Source organism: Parasteatoda tepidariorum, chromosome 4 (genome assembly GCF_043381705.1).
Source record: "Parasteatoda tepidariorum isolate YZ-2023 chromosome 4, CAS_Ptep_4.0, whole genome shotgun sequence".
Classification (NCBI taxonomy): Eukaryota; Metazoa; Arthropoda; class Arachnida; order Araneae; family Theridiidae; genus Parasteatoda; species Parasteatoda tepidariorum.
In genome coordinates, this window is record NC_092207.1 from 23,089,049 (window position 1) to 23,113,136 (window position 24,088).

The window sequence follows — 24,088 nt, forward strand, 5'->3', positions numbered from 1 at the left end:
TATATATATATATATATATATAAATACTTCTGATTATACAACAGCAATGAGTGAAAGTTGACTATTTGTATCTGGTTGTGGAACAATTTGTTTTCGAAAACGTAGATTTCAGTAAAATATTTTTGAACTGATCAATGGCTTCTTGCCAACTGAGTGAAAAATATTTCGAATTTCAGCGACACGACACGTGATTTTATAATGCGAGCGTGTTGCAGTATTCTAACAAATTTGAATGTAATAGTTGCAAAAAAATTATATTTGAAATTTAACATTTTCAAACATCTACACTGCATGTGGTGCCAGTAACATATACAACTTTACCGGTAACATACAGCGTGCTTGAAAATTTGACTGATAAATTTAGAGGTTTGATGAAAGGCATCAAGAGGAAGGGAACTGAAAGCCAAGCTGAAAAGGTGAAAACGGTAAAAAAATACATGCTCATAATTTACGCTGTTAAAAATTGCGCATCAAAATACGGTAAAAAGTACTGACATCATCCGTAAAGTTTATTTTACTGTAAAAATTTATACCGTAATTTTTACAGTAATATTCATTTAATTAGAGTGATTTAATGATTTCAGAATAAATATTATTGTAAAAATCACGGTACATCAGATTTTTTGTTCTGTAAAATTTTACGGTTAGAATAGATTTTTACGGTAAAAAGTTTTGGCTCCATGAGTGTTGGTACTTTTTACCGTGAGTCCATCTGGAATTTTTTTCTAGTGTAGAACGTCTGTGGGGTATAGACGCATACAAGGACCGCACAGCGCGTTCTGTCTCCTTTTCGGCAGACATCGAAATCCCACATGACATCTTCCTAGTGTGTTCGGAAATGTTTTTTTTTTGTCGTTGTAGATTGTGCATGTCAGCTGTGCCACTTTGAATAACTCTTTTCACTGCTGTTAGCATGTTGTTCCAGCATGATGTCAAAAATCGTACTAAAGACTACTTTTTTTTTAGTATGTTTTTTTCGCGATTTTTCATACTCTCGGCGTGGTTTGTGACCGTGGTTATGATAAGTCTTCATAACCCTTCTGAATTTCAGATTAATGCACACATAATTTGTCAAACTGGTAAAAATTAAACATTTGATGATTTACTTTCTGTTGCAGAAGTTCAATAGTGTTGCTAATTCTGTCAATGTCACCAGAAAGAATATCTACTGAATCATAGTTCAAATGAAGTAATGCTTGCAAACAATTGTGGCAGATGGTTCCTTCTCTCTAAAATTAAAAATGTGTTTAAGATAGAAGCTATTCTTAAAATACTTAAAAGCATAGAAAATCTTGTAAATATAAATAGTTAAACATATTGATACTCATTCATATTTTTAATTTAGAAGTTCAACTGATTAAAATTTTAGTATGACGAATTTTTTGTATGACAAACGAGCAATTATGTATGAACCTGCAATAGATTTCCATATTTGTTATTTTTTTCTTTTAGGAATGATTTTCTATAATTATTTGTTAATGTTTCAAATAAACAAATGAAATATGTAATCTCAGAAATCAGTGATTGTCAATCCTACTTGGACTTACAAGCGAGTGACTCGTAGAAATCCAAGCTATCACCGGTTGATTCGTAAATTGTTGTTGACCAGCTAAGTAAATTATTCTCTGTGAAAAAGGATTCCTGTTTTAGTTCTGTGTCAGGAAAATAGTGGAAGAATTTTACGGTTTTCTTCTTTGTACAACATGAAAACAGTTTAGATTCTAGAAAATGGTCCTGATTCTGGAGATATATATATGTGTGGCCCAATAGGTTATAAATTTATATAAAACTTACGTAGGTTAAAAGAGGAACGTTATCAGTTAAAGTTATTTCTAAAAGAAAATATTTTCAGCATTAAGAACTGTTGAAAACTAAATTGAAATAGTGATATTTGACATAATAATTGAATGCAAAATAAAACAATTCGGATCAAACTACGGTAAAAAAATTTCATAACTCAGGGTGTCCGTACTTCCTACTGTAAAATTTATATGTACCGAAACATGTTACGGAACAAAAAATCTGATGTACCGTAATTTTTACAGTAATAATTACCGTAAAATCTTTGAATCACTCTAATTAAATAAGTATTACTCTAAATATTAGGGTGTAATATTTTATGATGAAAAGGTACTTTACGATAAAATGGTTTTTACAGATAATGTAGAAAGTTCCGGCACTCTATACCGTAATTTGATCCAGAGTTTTTTGAAGTATAATAAATTCATATAATGTTTTAAAAAATTATAGCAGTTATAAAATGTCTGCAGTGATAATTAAAAATAAAACTTACGGATTCCGTTATTTGATTCATAATGTTGTCAATTTTCTCGTTTTCATTTTTTCTTTTCTCCGAAGACCAGAAGAAGTTTGTTGTACAAGTTGAAACAATCTGTAGAGCCTAAAAATGCAAAATATTTACATAAAAATTATCAATATAAAATTGCTAAGAATGTCCCATATACGAGCTGTATCATAAATGTAAATTTGAATGTATATTTTACACTATGATATTTAATATAAAATAACACTTTAGCTACAATTATCCTATTAGGCCAGTGTAATTCTTGTCAAAGTAAGTTTTTAAAATAAAAAATGAATAGTTTCCAAGCTCTTGTGAAAACATAAATGTTTTTGTTACAAGTAATCGTAAATCCATGAAATTGGGTCTGCTGTTCAACGACGGTTATAAAATAAAATAAAAATAAAATGCTTTCAGTGTTTATTTTGACTTTGTGATGCCACAACTAATGAGACAATACAACTCATAAAATTAATGAAAAATTTTCGTTTCATTCAAAAAGTTCATTTCTTTCAATGAAAAAACATTAATATACAATTCAATACTCCACTCTGTTTACAATCTCATTTTTAAACAAATTTTCATAACTTAGTAAGTGAGTTGAATTTAAGTATTTAATAAATTCAATGAGTTCTAGAAAAAATAAAGGTTTTTGTTGGTTTCTTACTTATGGTTATATAATATGCTTACATATGATATGTTTATTATAAAATGGTTTGTGTTACAAAATAGGTTTGTTTAAGCATGTTTTTTTTTGTTTTTCAGATTCGTTTCAATTTTGAATCCGACGATTCTTTTTCATTTTCAAGAAAATAAGGTCTTGTGAATTTTTCATGCTTTCAGTAAATTTTATCACAAATTGTTCTCGTTCAGGCATATTCAATATTATAAGTAAAATCCTCTCTTTGACAAATAATCAAGACAATGTAATCTAAATGAAATCAGGACAAAAACGTTACTTGTTTTTGAAGTTTAACTAGAAGTTTTACATCATTTTTGATCGACGTGACCAACTCATCTCTCCATTTTAATGCATCGTCTAAAANCAGTGATAATTAAAAATAAAACTTACGGATTCCGTTATTTGATTCATAATGTTGTCAATTTTCTCGTTCTCATTTTTTCGTTTCTCCGAAGACCAGAAGAAGTTTGTTGTACAAGTAGAAACAATCTGCAGAGCCTAAAAATGCCAGTATTTATATGAAAAATAATCAATATAAAATTAGTAAGATGTTTTATATACGAGACGTATCATAAATATAAACTTGAATGCATATTTTACACTATGATATTTAATGTAAAACGACACTTTAGGTAAAATTATCCCATTAAGGCTAGTGTAATTTGCTTCAAAGTAATCTTTTTAAAATAAAATATGAATGATTTTCAAGCTCTTGCGAAAACATAAATGTTTTTATTACAATGCTTTTAGTGTTTATTTTAAATTTGTGATGACGCAACTAATGAGACATAACAACAACTCATAAAATTAATGAAAAATTTTCATTTGATTCAAAACATTCAAAAAGTTCGTTTTTTTCAATGAAAAAACATTAATATACAATTTAATACTCTACTCTGTTTACAACCACATTTTTAAACAAATTTTCATAACTTAGTAAGCTGAATTTAAGTATTTAATAAAGTCTATGTGTTCCAGAAAAAAATAAACGTTCTTGTGGGTTCCTTACTAATAATATGGTTTTATAATAGGTATGCTTGCTTATAATGTTTATTATAAAATGGTTTGCTTTACAAAATATGTTTGTTCAAGAATGTTTTATTTGCTTTTCAGATTCGTTTAAATTTTGAATCCGAAGATTCTTTTTCCTTTTCAAGAAAACAAGGTCTTGGGAATTTTTTATGCTTTCAGTAGATTTTATCACAAATTGTTCTCGTTCAGGCATATTCAATATTATAAGTAAAATCCTCTCTTTGACAAATAATCAAGACAATGTAATCTAAATGAAATCAGGACAAAAACGTTACTTGTTTTTGAAGTTTAACTAGAAGTTTTACATCATTTTTGATCGACGTGACCAACTCATCTCTCCATTTTAATGCATCGTCTAAAATCGAACTAGTAGATTTTATTACAGATGTCTGAAAGAAAAATGCAATAATTGAGAATAATTATTGTGTCATAATTAATAAATAAAAATAAAACAATTAGTTTTCATTTCTATTGACTTTTTAACACCACTTTTCAAATAATCATCATTTAAAAGCATTGAATATGTCAACCAAGCATCTTTCGCAGTGCTCAATTTGCTTTTTTTATTTAAGGAAAAACTTATTTAAAAATTTGGAAAATAAAAACGATAACAACATGATTAGAGGTCAAATAATATCACATAAACAGACATGAGCTTCAGTACAATATTTTTTATATTTTTATTTTATAACCGTCGTTGAACAGCCGACCCAATTTTCTCGGGTTTACGACTACTAATGTTAAACTCCATAGCCTTGTAATTTTGAACCCAATCCAGAAGACAAGGGAACTCCTGGATCAAGTATTGGGAGAAATTTACCTTCGTGGAGGACTTTTTGATGGAACTAACCAGCATTTGCGTTACATGGAGAGGAGGACCACGCGAACCTCCCACGGTTAGCCTGACGGCAAGGGGACTCTAACCCATGATCCGTCTACCACTGAGGATATTTCACGTCAGCACTGTGGTCTGTGCAATCCGGATACGGAATTCGTATCGACCAGCCATCGCCGGAATCGAACCTCAGTTCACCTCATTGGAAGGCGAACGATCTTTCCCCTGAGCCATCGCGGCTCGTTAGTACAACATTGAAGTACGTTTTTTGCACAAAATGAAAAAGTGACAAAGAAAATGATTATGTGTCTGCTTACCCGTTGTTTTGGCTTTATTTGGGTACAGCTTTAAGTTAACTATTTCATTATTTGAGTTAAAACGTTTCTTGATTTTATTCCATCCGCTTGAAAGACAATTAATTATGCATTGAATCCATGAAAGCGTTTTATATAAGCGTTACGTATTTTCACCTTAAACATTTTAAGAAAACGTTACCTGTTGGGTACGGTAATAATTTATGCAAAAATAGGTAGATAATGTGAAAATCTCAACTCCATCTTAAATAATATATCTTGATAACAATTGTCGTATATTTCACTCATTATTTTCATATTATTTAAACTTATTTTTTTAATGTTTTTAGTAGCACTTAAGTAATTTGTCAAAAAAATATTGGAGGACACAAAATAAAGATTATTATTTATTTAAGATGGTAAATACTGTATCATTGAACTGGATTTATTTAGTTTAAAATATCATAATAAAGAATATGGTTGTGGCGTTAAAGGTATTTTGCATAAGTCTCTTTTCAACATCTTTCCACCTCTATTTATAATACTTTGTGTCATATGGAAAAACAGTTTTTTCAATCAATGTAAATTTCTTAATGTCACTCAGGAGAGTTACTTAAAATAAAAATAAATTTATTTGTCATTATTTTATTATTTATTCAGGAGGATTATTTAAACTGATTTTATCTGGGGAGTTATTTAACTCACCAAAAATTATTGTCACATGCTTCTGGAGAGTTACATATTATCTAGAGCAGAGGTCGCCAAAGTGGTCTATATAGACCCCCAGGGGTCTATTTTAAATTAGTGGGGGTTGATCTGAGCCAGGGGGCCGAATGGGGGTCGATCCGAAGCGGAAGGGTCGATTTGTCGAAGGATTATCAGTATTTTTCAGATATGTGACAATTAGAAATAAAAGAAGAAGACTTGGAAATATATACAGGTTATCTTCAAAAATTGAGCTACGATTTTAAACTGCGTTTTGTTGATTTGGAAAACATTGACATCCCTGATTGGATTATTGTGCCATTTTCTGCTCAAATTGAAAACGTGGATATCAACTTGCAAGATGAGCTTGCTGAATTATTATGGGGATTTGAAGCAAGGACGCTTTTTGAAAATTTCACAATAAGCAAATTTTGGACAAATATAAATATAATGCAAAAATATGTAAAACTTTACGAAATAGCTCAGCCATTTATGATAGCATTTCCAAGTTCCTATATGGTTGAAGCCGGTTTCAGTCACGTAAATTCAATCTTAACTAAGAACAGAAATAAATTAAATGTGGAGTTTCGAGGGGATTTAAGATTAAAATTGACCAATTTTGAACCCAATATAACGTACCTTGCAGGAAAAAAAAAAACACCAGGCACACCCATGTCATTGATTAAGAAGCAATAAATCCGTAGTTACTTTACTTATTATTTCTACTTACTTATAATTACTTATTATTTCATAAATATTAAGGTATTTATATTTCAACATTAATATATTTTTCATAAAACTATTGTTACACTATGTACTATTACTTTAATAAATGTTCAAAATCATAAAATAAATGTACAAACACAGTATCTAATAGAGTTTTATTTTAATTAGCAGAAAATTACTTTTATGGGGGTCGATGGAGATTTCGAAAAATTATGTAGGGGTCGATGATCAAAAAAGTTTGGCAACCCCTGATCTAGAGAGTTTATTATCCAAACAATGAAAAAAAGCTTATAAAAATTTCAAGCTGCGAAAAAAAAAATGCCGCAAAGCAGAATAATTATATCATTTAGTTAGAAGATGGATTATTTAGATACCTGTTCTTTATCACTTCCAGAAATATCAGGTTCAACATTCATAGACTCAATGCTTGAAACAATCTCAATTATCTAAAATATGAGAGAAGACACAGTTTTATTTTCATAAAATTTAAAACTTGATAGAAGATGAAAAATAAATCAATCGTATTGTACAATAACCTGCTTGTCACAATTTAAGGTTAAGCATTAAAAAAACTTTTTTGAAGTAATTACTGGTTCAAAAAATAACAATAACCTTTAGGAAAATAATTCAAATTCCAAGAATTCAAATTAAAGAATTTAATAAAAAGTATTAAGTAATAAAAGTATAAAAGTAGCTTTAAAATATTTTTTAAAGTTAAACAAATATCACACTATCTGTTTAGTTCTTCAATGCTTAAAAAATTAAAAATTATATTAAATATTGTTAATTTTTCTCAAAAAAAGTTACAAATACTAACAGTTTTGAAAAACTAAAAAAATTATTTACACGCTTAATACTTATGTCTTTCAACTAAATTTTAATTTTTTTATAATTATAAAACTATTTATAATTATTTGACTAATGACCAGGGAAAAGTGCAAGACATTGAGAATTTCGTTTCATGATATCAGAAATAAAAAACAAATTAAATGCATAGGAAAATGGAAAAAATATAAAGCAAAGCATACACTTTCTTCAGATTCAATTTCATCTTGCTTGCTTTCGTCTTGAGAAAAAATTTTCAATCGGAATTCAAAATTTTCTATATCATAAGAGACGATACTTAAATATTTTTCGAATTCTTCCTGGCATAGCCATATGACTGCTCTGATCTAAAGAAAAATGCTACAATTTTACAAAATAATGAATTATACATTAATGATACGTGAATACATCTAGGCATAATAATATTATAAATTACTAATTTATGAAGTTTAAGAATAAGAGATACAGAAAATTAAGAAAAAAAAAAGAGAAAAAAAAAACAACTTACGTCTTTGAAAAAATTTCTGCGAATGTCTTTAAGCAACTGAGAATCTTTCGATATAAGTTCTTTCTCTTTATTCAAAGAGTCCACTTCATTTTTCAAGAAATTAATAAGATCATCCAGAGTTTTGACTAACTATGTTTTTTTTTTTTTAAAAAGTAAAATAATACAATATTTTTAAGTATAATATTTATAATATTTTTTCTAATTACACACTAACAAACCTAATGAGAAAATATATGGCTAATTAAATATACAACTAAGCATGCAATAATATTGTAATTCTGAGAAATCATGTTCTTACAATCATAAGCAGTTATTCAATAAAAAACATCATATAAGAGTATAATAACTTAAAAATTGAATGATACACGGAACGAAGGGTGAATAAGATAAAGTTTAGAGAATCTATCGATTTAGGAAAATTAACCAACAAGGAGATAAATGGAGTGAAGTAAAAAATGAGGACAAAAATGATTGGAAATAGAAGAGAAGAAATTTTGAAACGGTTAGAAAATTGTAGATAATTAAACGAAAAAAAACAACAACTCGTTTCCATTTTTGAGTATGCAATGATTTTGTAATAGTCGTGATAGCTTCCTGGTTAGAAACACTGCGCTGCTACTGTGAAGGATGCGGATTTCATCCTCCAGTGGCGGAATGAAGACCGCCTAGCTTCCTATCGATGAGAAACAGTTTGTCTATGAAGTTAAGAAAAGAATTCAAAATTTTCAAAGCAATTAAAAATAATAATACTTCCTATGGAAAAAAGCGCAAAGCAGCAGTGAATCCGAAAGGAATTGAAACAAGAGAAACAATGTAAAATTAAAAAATGTATAAATATAATAAACGAAGCTGACGTCTTCAGGGAGTACCAGTTCCGGAAGTCATACAAGCAAAACCTTTTATCAAGAGAACACGACAAAAAGTCTAAAATTGCTCTCTCTGTACCCCAAAGCTTTCGCCAAAGTCCAGGAAAAGAATATAATACATAATATAAAATACATAAAGCAATTACAGAAGAATAAAAACAGAAACTTTGGGGTGCAGAGAGAGCAATTTTAGATTTTTTGTCGTGCTCTCTCGAAAGAAAAGGTTTTGCTTGTATGACTTCCGGAGCTGGTACCCCCTGAAGACGTCAGCTTTGTTTGTCATATTTATGCATTTTTTTCATATTTCATTGTTTGTCTAGGAAGTTAACTCACTGGTTGAAAATACTGATCTGCCATTGTGAAAGACTGGGGTTTGATCCCCAGTGGCAGTGAGAAGATCTCCTAACTTCAAATCGATGAGTACCAGTTTGTATAGAAAGTAATGGATACTTGTGCACCATACTGATCACATTGCCGTAATCATGACATTGGACATGAAAATCAACCCACACCCCCCCGGACAACAATGGGTTTTTGCTGAAATGCTTTAATGATTCCTTGAAATTCAGGTTAACCAAAGAAAAACGGGGTCAAAAAATTTTAGTTAAAGAAAATTCGTACCGTTACAACTAGTTTCAACAGTGGCGAAAAACAGGTTACAGTTTTTTCTTATTCTTAAATTTGAAAAAATCATTACTTTTACTCTGCCTGATAAAAAAAATAAGAAGTTCTCAAGAATATTTCGTCAATTATATCTGAACTTAAAGTTATATTTCATTGATTATAAATTTTTATTTTGTGAAGGTCTATGTAAATATTTTTTTTTATTCAATTCAGAAAAAAGTTTGGAAATTATTTGTTCAGATTTTTTGAAAATACTATTTGCTTCGTACCAGTTACAGAGAGATTTTTTTTAATTTTATTAAAACAGCATTGCTGATATTATTTTAATTTTAAATTTCTATTTCAGTGAGATCTAAAAAATATAAACAGACCAAAAAGGGAACAAACGTAACTAATATAAACAGGATCAGTACTGTTTCCTTGGAAAAAACATTTCTCAGTTCGAAATGATTGAGGGAAAAGCTGAAAATTGCTTTTAAAGTTGCTGTTTCACGATCTTAAAATTATTTAATGAATTTATTGAGTTACAGAGGGGATTAAATGTCAGATTCATCCAAAGCTAAGCGTGAAAAAATAAACTATTTATTCTATAGACCTGATTTTGAATCTGCGAAATTAAATTATTTAGCTTATAAAATCTTTTAATGTCCACTCTCTTATCACGACAAGTGAGATTTGTAAAATATCTCACTTGTCTTGATAAGAATTCAGGCTCATGAACAGGTATAAATTCAAAATTGCACTTTCAGTTCATCGTAGCTACTGAATCCATTACGACTTCTACACTATCAGCCTTATCAACTTAGTTTTGGTGTCATTCGATCATCGTAAAAGATGCATAAGAAATAATATCCCACTTGTATAGCACACAATGTTTAAGTACCCGCCCCTTTTTAACCTTATCTATTCTCAGTAAATTCAAAATGTGGTAGTCTAAAGCTCGGTCTAAAAGTCTCGGGGGAAGGGGAAAAGGTTCAAGCATCAATTTTGAACTCAAAATACAACTTTCAAAACAAGTCCTAGCTTTAGCGAAATTATTTCCATATTCAAATATTTAGAAACTGTCCTATAAAATAGTTACAGAGGATTTTTTATTGCCAATGTATTTAAAAAATACTTATAACAGAATTAATCATTCCTTAAATCGTCTCAAATAGAAAAAAATAAAAGATTTTGAAAGCAAACCTTTTCATCCGATCCTTTTTTATATGAATTTAATACTTTTAAGACTTTTTCATTCGTTTCAATTTCTTTTTCAGTGTTGCTAATGAGATGTGAGTACATGTCTTTGCACAAAATAATAATCTAAAAATAAAAAAAATTTAAATTCCAAAAATATAGCATTTCGCAGTGTACAAATTATGAAAGTAGTTTTATAGACGTAATTTTTTTTCTTAAATTTAAGAATGTTGAAATATAATTTTTTTTAAAAATCTATATTCTATTACTTAGTTACATTATTTTCCTTTCAACTATTTCTGCACAATAAAATATAAATTGAAGGACTTGGAGCAGTACGATGATATATTCGAGAAACCCTTTGAGTTCTACAACAGTATTATATTATTTAACATTATGCATCAAAAATTCGACAAAAGGAATTAAGTAACGTGGCTTGACCATTTTATTTAAAAAAAAGTGTGAAGATTAACAAAGGACTGTTTGAATGAAAATTATTTTTTATCGTAACAAGATTCATTTTTGAGATGCTCATATTTTACACTTACCTCTGGGTCAAGTCGAATATTTTCAATTTCCATTATTTGTGATTGAACTTCTAAAGATGTTTTTCTACCAGTCGTTCCCAGAATGTCTTTAAAAGCCTCATCAATTGCGAAAGACATCTAAAAGGCAATAATTTGTAGTCAATACCTAATAAGACAGAGAAAATAAACATTTTTTAAATAACGTTACTTAAATTTTTATAATAGATCCGCTGTGGCCAGGATAGATAGGTTGGCAGGGCGCTGGACTGAGTTTCGAATTCAGCAGGTCGAAGACTCCCCGTGTTGTAAATGGTGACTTGTACTCGTTAAATATGTCGGGTCACAAAGTCCTTCATGTTTCCATAATATATTATACCTCTGGTGAACTGAAATGGAGATTGATCGTTATCTAGTTCAGATCAAAATTACGATCTGTGGATGAATGAATGGATACATAAATGGATGTATGAATGAGTCTTCCCAGTAAAATAGACTATGTCGTGTGTGTGGCTGAAGTCGTACTCTTGGCTATAGATGGCGCAGCGAGAAAAAAAGAACAATCGCACTCCTTGCTTCAATGACCTGCGATAACATCAACAACAACAATGGATCCGCTTTCTCAAACAAACTTCTAACATAAAACAACTCAGTTACCTCTTGAGCTACGAAACTAATAATTTATATAATTCCTTATCATGTCGTAAAATAACACGAGAAAAAATAGCAAGAAAACCATTTACTACTGCTATAAAAGAAGGACTAAAAACTTGAAATTTGTTATTTCAAAGTATTGTATTCAAATATTTGTTCTAAAATATGAAAAAAATGCATTGATAAAAATATTTTAGCATCGAAACTTTTTTATATTTTACATAAATCTATCTCATTAAAAGTAGCTGAATGCTACATACAATCAAACTTGCTTTATTATTGAGATAATGACAAATGTAAAGCAATGTATGACAACACTATGTTATACGTTGCATGCAAAGGTGGTTGTCTAATGTAAAATGTTGACAGAATTTACAGTTTTATACAATTATATTAGTAACTATATCACTAATTATAGCAACTAATTGTATTATCACAGCACGAACAAAGGTTTTGAAACTAAACCATTGTCGAAACAGCGAGTTGCTGCCTAAGAGTGTCTTGGAGTTAATGATCTATAATTTTATGACTTACGGCAAGATGTTGGCTATGTTGTAAGAATTGCAAACTGGACACATTTACATCAATCTGAAGCTGGGTGAGCTGTAAGCCGACTCGAGCTTTAAGTTCTGATATCGAATGCCGGACCATTACAATGATACTTCAGAGTCTTATCTACTACTAAACTAAACTCAGCACCGAAAATGCTAATGCTAAAAATGGTATATTTATCTCTGCTCGAAATTTGTTTACTGTTTCAGTGAAGCTTTAATTTCATTTTTTTATTTAAAAAACTAAACTCAGTGGCGCGACAGCCCATAGAGGGCCAAGGCCTACTGTGCCCATCTCAGTTTTCTTGACATTGGGCTCTGGGGTGCAGGAGCAGATGTTCCGGTAAGGTGGTCAGCCGAACTCGAAAACCCCAGTGTTTAGTTCCCAAGAATGCTTGGTACACATTTATCGACCCACTGAAGGGATGAAAGGCTGAGTCAACCTTGCCCGGCTCGAGGATCGAACCCAGGACCTGTGGCACCGGAGCGCGAAGCGCTACCACTCAGCCACCTGGCATCATAGTCTTAACTACGCCATTAGAAATTTCTCGGAAAAAATGGCTAAATAATTATATAATTTATTTTACCATATTCAAATAAAATGGACAAATAACTGTAAATAAGATGGCAAGCAAAGTGGTAACTGTGAGAAAAACAGTTTATCAACTGTTTTCACCTAATACAGTAAAACAATCCAAATTTTATCGCACCAACTAAGCTTACCAATTATTCACTTAGCTCATTGCAGCTGCATACATATTATAGCCGGGAGAGCTATTCTGTCAGTCTCTGAGTTTCAAAACCGGCAAGAAGGTAAAAAATGTTCTTTACCCTAAACTTTACGGTTGCTTGCAAATCGACTGCTGTCTGTTATTTTGCCATAATTTTAGAATAAAATCTTTAACAGTGTACCCTACTAACACGACTAACAACTCCTATAAATATTTTTTAAAAGGGAAGAGTAATTCGTCTATAAAAAGGCTTTAAATTTGAAGCAAATACTTGAATCAATACAAGCTTCAAATACTTGAATTTATTTTACTGTTAAAAGTCTTCGGTAATGGCCTCTTAAAAACAGTAAATAACATTTTAGAATATTGAGTTTAGCAATTCAAATTTCAAACTTTCTAAAAATTAGCAGTCTCAAAGAGTTTTTGAAACTTAAAACTTTTGAAAAATAAAAATCAGTCATCATTTCACTCTCTTTATAAATGAGAACATTTCTTATAAACTTATATAATAATTCTTATTTCTTATAAATTATATACACATACTTTGGCATCAACATATTCTCCAGTGTCTTGTAACGGATCAGATAAAAGTTTGATTTCAGAAATCTCGTTCCTTCTCGTACTAATTGCAGATACGAAAAATTCTTCGCATATTGAGTAGAGTTTTTCATTCTACAATAAACTCATTTTTATTCTTTATTAAATTAACAAGTAAAGTTCACTAAGTGTCACTCATTAAATATAATAATTTTTTTTAAATATTTTTAAATTAGCACATTTATCATTAATCATATTTCTATATTGTTGAAAAATATTTTTTTAAAAATTGTGGACGTTATTAGGCTATAATATTTACTAATTTTTATATTCGCGAAGCATGTAATACTTGATGAGCTTAAAAGTTTCTTTTTATTTAAGTTAAAGCAAATTTTATTTAATTGTGCGACTGCTACAAATATAATGTGTGATGCCTAATATTTATTTTATTTCAATGCTGCGACACAAGAGTATTTAAATACTTCTACAAAACTACTACAATTAGGTAAAATCAAACGTGTTTCTTGCTGTAAGAAAACACCAAAAAGAGCACTTTGGAAATGACCTCGAAAAACTAACGATAAAAAAATGGTTTAAAACTAGGTAAATGTGGAAAAATTGTGAGATAATTTTTCAATGATATCTTAAAGCATGGTATAAAAATTATCTATTCGATTAAATTTACTCTTCAGCTTTGTAGTTTTTACTAAATGTGTGGACATTGATAAATAAACAGATAATATTGCTAAATATAATTTCCGGAAACCGTTACCATATGAACAGAAAATTACCACACGAACGTTTTGAATACTGTATATTATAACCTTATTAACCAGAACAATGTTTTTTTCTTTTTCTTTTTTTTGTTGCCAGAAATGTCATTACCATAAAGCAGGGGTGGACAACTTGCGGCTCTCTTAAAAATTATTTGTGGCTCTCGATAAAATGTACCCGAGTTCCCTTTTCATTTTTGTGCTATTGTATTTTAAAAAATAATTATCGTTCCGTATGTGTTTCAAAATGTCTTTTAAATTACTGAGAACAAATATGAAAGACGTTGTTCAATTCAAGGTGAGTCTTCTATTTCCAATATAATTATGATCCAAAAAGCATCTGGAAAATTAGAATGAATAGAGATGCAAGAAGGCTGCTTGTCGAATTATTTCAATAATCAGAACAAAGTATTTATGTGAATCATTTTATTTCACTTTAAAACTCATAAAACCGAAAAAACCGATCAGTATTAACTAACCAGTATCTCAAAGAATTACTGAGAAGTGCTGTCACCAATTATTCACCAAATTTTGAAGAACTATCAAGAGAAGTAAAATAAATGTGTTAAATTTTTAATATTTAAATTCAATACACATATTTTGTACTTTTATTTACATGTTTTCAATAAATATAGTTTATGTAAAAAAAAAATTGTAATACCTTTTTTGCATAACTTTTAAATACATATTTAATTGCGGCTCGCGAAAAATTTCAAATTTTGAAAAAAAGGCTCGACTATCAAGGAGCTTGGCCACTCCTGCCATAGAGTATTGTGATTTTATCAGAATCTAATTCTCCGTGTAGGTCTTATATTTAAGCTTATTTGAATGTTCATTTTGAGATATAAAGCTTCCGATTCTCATGATTATATTATTCTTTTCCTATGTTGTCCCATTTTTGGTGCAGGAAATAAGTTAGAAGTAAGCTTCTGTAGGACAGCAGAAATAATCTGGAGTTAAATTAGTCTTAAATTACGATAGAAATAACATGTATGAACGTGAAAGTGAGACTAAATTATTTATTGAATAACTGAAGTTTGATCACCATTCAAAACATATGTTCTAAAAAAACTAAAATGTAAATATAAATAAAGTACTTTTACAGTTTTTGGGTACAAAAATTTACTGATGATAACAATTATTAAAAGTAATGTCTCATTTATACAATTTTTCTGATGTCGTTTCAATAGCAGACTACGTATTTGTTTCCCGATTTATCAATTATAATTTTTTATTTTCACTTGCTTACCTAGTGGGAGATTTCATGAACTGCTAAATTTGTATTTGAATGATAAAATTTAATTTTTAAAATTAATTATTAAATTATTTAAAATTAATCATTTAAAATTTAATTTAAGTCATTAAAATTTAGTTTAAATTTAGTGTGATACTTTACATGGACTTTTCACGTCAAATTGCTATTAATGTTTATTTAATGAACGAAAGTCATTTTGTTTTCATAACTTATTTAATTTTCCCTTAAAAAACTTTGCTAATGAAAGCTCTCAAATTATGGATAGGAACACTAATCATTAATGGACTTTCTAAGCGAACATCAATTCCCAAATAAAAGTTCACAAGGGTGAACTGATGTTATATGATCATGCTTCTATTACATGATTGATTGAAGACAGGAGACCCAAAAAATTTTTTTGGCTATTTGGTTGAAGCATTTTCATTGTAACTTTTATTAGCAGCCATGCATATTATAATTTACAGTGCAGGTTGGCAATTAAGTCTTTTGTTTTGAACAAGATTTACTTTGTATTATATTACGTTTTACTTTGTATTTATGTTAGGTTTCTAAATTCGCAAAGAAAATTTTCTGTGAATGGAGAAATACCGGATATCTCTACATATAAAATTTCAGTCCAAAATAGAGCTTCGTTATTATATTAATGTGTACGTAGCAACGACGACAGTATTTTGTTCCCGTGTATTTATCTGTTTTTCAAAAGCTTGCTGATGTTTGGTTATTCTGTTGAAAAGATAAACAAGTTACTTACTTTATTCAAGATGATTTTTATTTAGTATTTTCATAAGAAATTTAATCTCGAATAAAATATTTCTTAATAAGATGCTCTTTGTATTGAAGTTTGTCAAATTGTAAAATTTACCTGCGACTTTTCGTTTCTTTCAAGATAAGAGTTCAGTATGTCAAGTTCAGATTCTATTCTTTCAATTATTCTTTCGTGAAGTTGCTTGCAGCTCATAAGAACTTCGAGGGTCTACATTTTAAAGTAAGGTAAGGCAAAATAAATCAACGCAATGAAAATAAGCGAAATTAAAAACGCTCGTCGAATAAAAAATAAATAAATACTTACATTTTTATTTTTATTTTCCATGCTCGAATTGAGAATGACAACGTTTGTTTTTAGATTAGTCATTTTTTCATTTATCATTTTAATGCTGTCATAAATAAACTCCTTACAGCTATCAACCTCTTTACGCATCTAAAAAAAATATTAAAACTACTTCAAACTAAGACATTCAAACTAAGTTAAATCAATTTTGAATGGGATAGTTAATACTAGTAGATATAATGCAAGTGTACAGAACAGAAAATTAATGTTCAAAGTTTTTAAATTCATCAAAAACGTGAACATTTAAGTGCTGTTATTATGAAATTCGAAGATATCATCATTATCAGATAAAACTTGATGAATTTTTCTTTAACATTCCAATACTCAGGTATCGTCAGATGGGGTGACTTTGTGCAAATAGTCATTTTTTCAATTTTTGCGTCGTGTCATCTAGGGGTATTTTTTTAAGCTCGGTATCAACTGATTTGAGTTGTCAACATAACGAACTAATGGTTCACCGAGAACTGGATATGTAAGCATCATCCTTATTGGAAAATTGTGAGCTCAACTTACAAACAGTTTTAATTTTTTTAACGTCGCAAAATCGGTTGCTAGAAAGTCTGCTCGGTTGAAGAAGTTCTAGTTATCCTAGGTAGGTTATACTTTAAAAGTCTTATCTATTGAGATAACAAATCATGCATATTTTTTTGTTTTTAATTATTATAATGTTAGTAATTGAAAAAATGACGGTTCGCACAAAGTCACCCCATCTGACGGTACTTGAGAAACAGTTGAACCTCATCTGTATCTTCATCAAAGATCACAATATCTTTTGGGTAAAAATAAAGAAACAGTTTTAGCCACTGGGTTCCAAGTCTTAGGTATCGGATGAGTGCAGGCGATGATGTTCTATTGAAACTGGCAATAAAGCAACAGACAGGTGAACATCGTGTGAGTAACCAATCTGAATTATCCATCTAAGTTCTATCAGAATTTCGCAGAACCAGCCAGCATTTATTGTATTTTCATAAGGCAAAAAGTATTGCAGAAGAAATATTATTGTTTAGTGCCGAGGTTAAACATGCTGTACAACGCGTTCTCAACAATATGGCGGAAAACTGCTGGGACGCAGGTTTTAGTAAAATTGATAAAGCATCTACAAAATGGATCGAAGTTGCAATTATGTTTAAGATAGATAAATGCTAACGTTTGAGCCGCGATGACTCAGGGGATAGAATGTGAGGTGAACCGGGTTCGAATCCCACGATGGCTGGTCGATACGAATCCGCATCCGACTTGCACCTCGCGACCACAGTGCTGACATGAAATATCCTCAGTGGTAGAGTCCCGCAGTGAACTGATCGTTAAGACACATTCCCAGCAGATCACCGAAGTCAAGCATCACTGGCTGCGATCAGTGTGTGGGTGGGTGACCACTTGGATTAGTGTGCGTAGGGACCGAAGGTGTGTGGTATTGGTCCTCGTTAAACTGTGCTACCGTAAAGTGCTCGACTTCGCATGCAGGTCGTTGGGCTACCGAAGCGGGGGAGCCATCCCCTCTGCAGAGGATCAAAATTGTGATGGCATGTCTTCGGATCATCCTTAGGGATGTTTCCCAGACCGTCGCCAATAGCCCATTGTGCAGCTCTAGTGCGACGTAAATGAACTACAACTACAACTCCTCAGTGGAAGACGGATCATGGGTTAGAGTCCCTTTGCAGTCAGGCTAATCGTGGGTGGTTCTCGTGATTTTCCTCTCCATGTAACGCAAATGCGGGTTAGTTCCATCAAAAAGTCCTCCACGAAGGCAAATTTCTCGCAATGGAATATCCAGGAATTCCTTTGTCTTCTGGATTGGGTTCAAAATTACAAGGGTACGGAGTTGAATATTAGTAGTCGCAAGCCCAAAAATTGGGTCCGGTGTTCAACGACAGTTATAAAATATAAAATGCTAACGGTTTAAAATGATGTAAATGTTAATATAAACCGATTTTTTAAAAATAGAAGAATTTATTTGGGCGATTAGTCTCGTCCCCATAAGCTAAACACTTCAGCAATGATACTATTAATGTTGAGTAATTCACTTATGGTTTTGAAAGGTCAAGTCAAAAATGAAGGTATACTTATGTATAGAGCGGATATAATTGCCTGTTAAATGAACCTGTTCATTTGTGTTTGTTATTTTATTTTATTCGTGTATGACGTTCCGCTTCCTGTATAAAAGTACACGCTTGACATTAAAAGTTCACCCAAGTAGAAGAATTTTAAATGCTTTAAATTTTTAAGAATCTTTTTTGTTAAATTACTAGATATTTGAATAATTTTTTTTATAAGGAATGCATTACTTTTGACATCAGTTCTTCTTTTTCAGAACATACTATATTCGTAACTTCTATCAAGTCATCACAGATAGTAGATTTCTTTGATAATCCATTCCACAGAAAGCTTTCAACCGATTTCAAAGCACCAGAAACCTGAAAATGAAGGTTTTTTTTAATCATATATATAAATATTTATTACTTTAGAAATAAGTATTAATTGCAGGAGCTATTTAAATTCCACACGAACAATTTATAATTTTCATATTATAAAAGATTTTGATTCAATTATTTTAATTATAAGTGAACAAGTTTTAGCAATTTGAGCTTCATTAAAAAAACAGTATTTTAACTGTACTTCGTAAACAGAATCTGTATATTGCAAATAAACTTAAAATACAGTAGGACTAAATGGTTTTTAGTCATTATTTGTTAGTTTCAGGCAGAAACTCCGAGCTTAATAAAGTGAATAATTTTTAGTTATGTTGCGTACGTAATAATTGTCTATCTCAGAGTTTCTCAAACTTTTTAGAGCAGCGTTCTCTTAAAGTCAATGTTAAAAAGTTTCGTATCTTTTTTTCAATCAATTTTATTTGAATATTCTTAATAAAAATTTTTTTCCATTGTAAGTAGGATATAGATATTTTGTACCTGAACCTTATTTTCAAAGAAATTTGTCATGGGATAACTAACAATAAAATGTAGTTAAATATTTCCTCGGTACTTGTAAAAATTTTTAAGACAACCTCATTGGAAATAAAATAAAAAGCTTTAAATTGTTGCATAAACTAAATAAATCTTCTCTAAGTATTTTTATTTTTTTAAATAGAGCTTAGTTTTTAATACAGTTTAGATTGTATTTTTGTGAATGGTATCAGTTTTTCTGTTCCCATTATTCAAAATTTTTTTTTCATTCCGTTTTAACCCGTGTGGTAATAGAAATTAAACGCCACAACTACGGAGGTAAGAATATTTGTTAACTTCAAAAGTGATGGTGATAAAATCCATTTATCAATTTTAAAATCAACCAGAAATTTACAAATTTGTTATACAGACAAAATTTAAAAATCATGATTTTATGACGAAAACGAAAGCGTGAAAACCGTTCTATTTCTACCACAAATGCATATTCGTATTAGAAGATAAAGATACTATGTCACAAATGTTACATTTTTCAAGTTGAATGATCTTTTCACTGGTTTAATTGTACTATTGTAGAGCATTTTAGGAGGACTCTATATCACTAGCGAAACTTTTCATCGCAAATTCTGTTTTACAACCATTATTAAGTTAAAATTTAAGAACATAGAATAAGCGTATTCAGACAAACCTAAGCATGAAGCAATTGCTGAAAACATCAAAATTCAAGCAAATTATTGGAAGAGAACTTCTCCATAGCGTAATACGTTCATAATTTGTTTTCCTTTAGAAAATTTCTTTTCAGTATTTAAAACTTCGTGGCTTACTCTAGGTTCGTCTAAATTTACTGCTCCTATAAATTAAATCTTAAACTAAAAATTATGGAGATGAAAGAGAATTTAGATGTAAAGTTTTTCCCGTGGTATTGCTTTCTCTTGCTGATATTGTGCCTTCATTACTAAAAAAATTGAGCTTTACATATTTAATTGCTTCACATTACTTAAATACTTCACATTCTGGTTTAAAATTAATTCGAGAATTCAGAGCCAAAAAAACAAGTTTTTCCATAAATTAAATAAGTAATCCCGAGGGGAAAAAAATCGAAAAATTATTCTGACCTAACATAAAATTACCCCTTATAGCACGTGTGAACGGGATGACTTACAAAAGTTTCTCCTTAAAATTCCCTAAAATATAGGATGGAGCATATAGATTTTGGTGTTAAGTTTTTAGCTTTAAAATGATCGAATATATTATAATTTTCTTTCACTCGGATGCTTGCTTTATTTTTTTATTGGCTAGCTTGAAAGACAGTTATAAAGTTAGCTAAGCGTACCTTGCCTTAAGCGTAACAGTGCAAAAATATTAAGTCTATCTGCACCTTGTGGGCAAATGACCAAAGATATCACAGATTTGTGAAATACCAATGATTAAAAGTTCATAATTCTTAAATTGATAAAAAATAAATAAATGTAAATAGTGAAAAATACCATTTTTTCTAATTCTTCAGTAGAGCCCAATACCTTCTTCAGGTTCTTCATTTGGTTTTGGATACTGCGTATTTCTTCCTCCCGATGGGATATAATGGATTTAACAATCAGTCCGGAATTCACGAGATTAGTATTTACCTATTAAATGTATAAAAGTATAATCATAAATGATTATTCTTTAAAAATGTCAAGAACTAAATGCTTGTGAAGGAAATAAAGCATATAAAGAAAATATAAATATAGTTTATATAAATATATAAACATCTTGCTGCTATAATGCCTGCAATATATACTGCCGTATATTAGAAAAATTAATAAAAGCGACAAAAAAATAAATATATATATCAAAAATTGAGATTTTTATCTATTTTCATATTTGTATGCAAGCCATTTATAATTTTTTTTCAAAAATAAATTTTGTTCTTCCATTTTTCAGAAACTCTATTTTAGCATTCATAAAGTTTCCAAGGGAAAGAAAATAGTTATCTCGAAACCTATCGTGCAGCAATTACGATGTTTTTTTAATTGCAAGGAAGTAAAAATGCTGATCCTATAATGTCTACTTAATTCAATTGTCTAATGCATATGAAAGTACAATGATATTTTTGGGAGATAAATTACTTTTCTTAATTGAGATTTAAGCATAAATTTCTGCCAATAGATTTGTTTCGAATATGCTTTTTTTACGAATAAGAAAAGTTGCACGAATGCTAAGAAGATTATTTTAATGTAATTTATATTAAGAAAAAAAACATGTAACTAAATTATATGTATTAACAAGCAATAATAAAGAAGAAAAAAAAGACAAAAAGTTTTTATGTATTACATAGAATAAGTCTTGAACTTATATGTTAATTATTTATGTATCACACTGCTAAAAAAGGACGATAAACTACCTGTATATGGCAAAAATTATTGTGTTTCTGGCTCTATAGGAAAACCAAAAAACTCGCTAAATTTTACAGAAGTGCTTTGGTCAAGAGTTTGGTAAAATAATAAAATGTGGTTTTATAAAATATAGTAAAATTTGGTAACTTTATCATGATACCTTAAAGCATGGCATGAAAAATATTTGTACTAAATTTGCTTTTCAGTTTTGTATTTTTTTATAAATGTGTGGTAATACGAGCTATAATTTTAAAAACCAGAATAACCGTTAACCGTTCCCTAAGAACTAAACATATTGCAAAGTGAATGGTTTACATACTGTACATTTTTATTTCCAATACTAGAACTATGTTTTTTTTTCTTTACCAGCAATGTCATTACCATACAGTAAGGAAATTTTACCAGAATTTTTTTTCTATTTAAAAATAAAGTTTTGCCATAGTTAACAAACTGACATAAATTTTTTTTCAACAATTAAATTTTTTTAGTGAAATAATATGATATGAGTATAAAATATCAACTAACAATGTTCTAACTTTGAAATTCGATGAAAACATACCTCTTTATTTAAGAGAGAAGTCAAACCGTCATACGTGTTTAAATTCAGTTGAAACCTCTCCAACCGTCTTTCATTTAAGCAATGTTGTAAGAACGTAGAGCATTGATCACGGTGATTCAATAACTGAAATAATAGCAATTGATAGTGAGTGATTGATAGTGAAATAACAGCTAGTTGTAAAGATTTAAATCAAAAACAATTTTTATACCTTTCTATTATGATCAGTTTCAACAGATTTGAATTTTCCCAAAGTCTGATTTACATGTTGAATACATTTTACATTGATTTGTTCTATGGGTTCCTTACCCGCGCTGTTGAAATATCCACTAAATAAAGACTGAAAAATATAATTAAAATCATGTTTCAGCAAAAATGTTTATTTATAGTTTAAAAAAATATCAGTATGTACTATGCATGGAATATGATTTAACAATTGAAAATAACAAATACTAAAGTTCTAGGAGAAAATATTTTAGAAAGTGTTTCCAAAATGATCAGTCACCAGCCTTAGCACCAAAAAAAAAAATTCACAAGCAACAAAAAGTTATAATTTTAATAAAAATGTTATAGATGGAAATAGATAGTTAACACTAGATTGCCTAAATAAGTCATTTTGACTGCTTTTAATTTCAATTAGAAAAACAATGATGTATATAGTGACATAATTTCTTAGAATTTTGTACAACATATAATTTTTTTATTGTTAATATTTACTAATAACTTGATATATAACTGTAAATAATATAAAAAATATTGAAAATTAATTTTAAGCAAATTTCTTTACACATTATTTATTCTTTTACAATCCAATTATTTTGACTGCTTTTGGGCAATATAGGTATATACTAAATTTTAGTCTTTCTAGTGTTAAACACTTCAGATTCGATCACTATCTATTTTACTGATCACGTTTGATTCATTACTTCATTGAAAAATTAAAAGTCAACTAGTGCAGTAAAAGTCAATTTTTTTTTTGTGAAGTACTATTTTAAAGATGATAGTGACGTTAAAAGTAAGTCCTTCAGTCTAGCGCACAAACTGATGTTTACAAGCATGTTGCACACATAGCATTTATCAAAAGTCGAATCTCGATCTGATTTTTTATAACTGGACAATAGCAATTTGAAGTTATTTTAACTTTATTGCTTGTTAAGTTATAAAAAGTTCTCGAAGAGTAAATTAATTTGCCATTCAAATGTTGTGAAATAATCCAGATGAATTTTTCAGATAGAGTTTTCACAATGTTCATACCATTTCTTTTAAACATAGAATTACTTTTTTTTAAATAAGAAGAACAAAAGAAGCACTTAATCGTGTGGTTTTTGTTTGTAGTAATATTATGCAAAATATTATACAAAATAAGTAAGCAATATTATACAGAAATAACTATTAGGAGGGACAAAAGAATTTTTTAAAACTCACTTTGAGCTCTCCTAATTTCTCAAATTCTTCATTAATTACTTTATTTTCTGCTTTTCTCTTTCGAGAGATTCGAGACAAATATTCTTTTGCTCTTGTAAGGTTAGACATGCCCTAAAAAGTAC

The 24,088-nt window shown here is 29.5% G+C and overlaps 1 protein-coding gene and 1 long non-coding RNA gene across 2 annotated transcripts in view; both read right to left on the reverse strand.

Moving 5' to 3' along the window:
• Window positions 1-19,649, reverse strand: part of LOC107438252 (putative leucine-rich repeat-containing protein DDB_G0290503) — a 62,882-nt gene extending 43,233 nt beyond the window's left edge. The window contains exons 1-11 of the mRNA XM_043046156.2: window positions 19,620-19,649; window positions 18,996-19,124; window positions 16,672-16,800; window positions 16,465-16,575; window positions 11,126-11,242; window positions 10,584-10,703; window positions 7,909-8,037; window positions 7,604-7,747; window positions 6,950-7,021; window positions 4,292-4,405; window positions 3,375-3,482 (exon numbers count right to left, since the gene is read on the reverse strand). Of these exons, the coding sequence (XP_042902090.2) occupies window positions 3,375-3,482; window positions 4,292-4,405; window positions 6,950-7,021; window positions 7,604-7,747; window positions 7,909-8,037; window positions 10,584-10,703; window positions 11,126-11,242; window positions 16,465-16,575; window positions 16,672-16,800; window positions 18,996-19,124; window positions 19,620-19,649 (1,203 nt within the window). The remainder of the gene's footprint in view (window positions 1-3,374; window positions 3,483-4,291; window positions 4,406-6,949; window positions 7,022-7,603; window positions 7,748-7,908; window positions 8,038-10,583; window positions 10,704-11,125; window positions 11,243-16,464; window positions 16,576-16,671; window positions 16,801-18,995; window positions 19,125-19,619) is intronic.
• Window positions 19,650-21,101: 1,452 nt separating this feature from the next.
• Window positions 21,102-22,875, reverse strand: LOC139425489 (uncharacterized). Its single transcript, XR_011636687.1, has 3 exons — window positions 22,753-22,875; window positions 22,545-22,667; window positions 21,102-21,235 (listed from the first exon to the last, which is right to left on the reverse strand). It is a non-coding gene; the product is annotated as an uncharacterized lncRNA (long non-coding RNA).
• Between the last annotated feature and the right edge of the window lie 1,213 nt (window positions 22,876-24,088).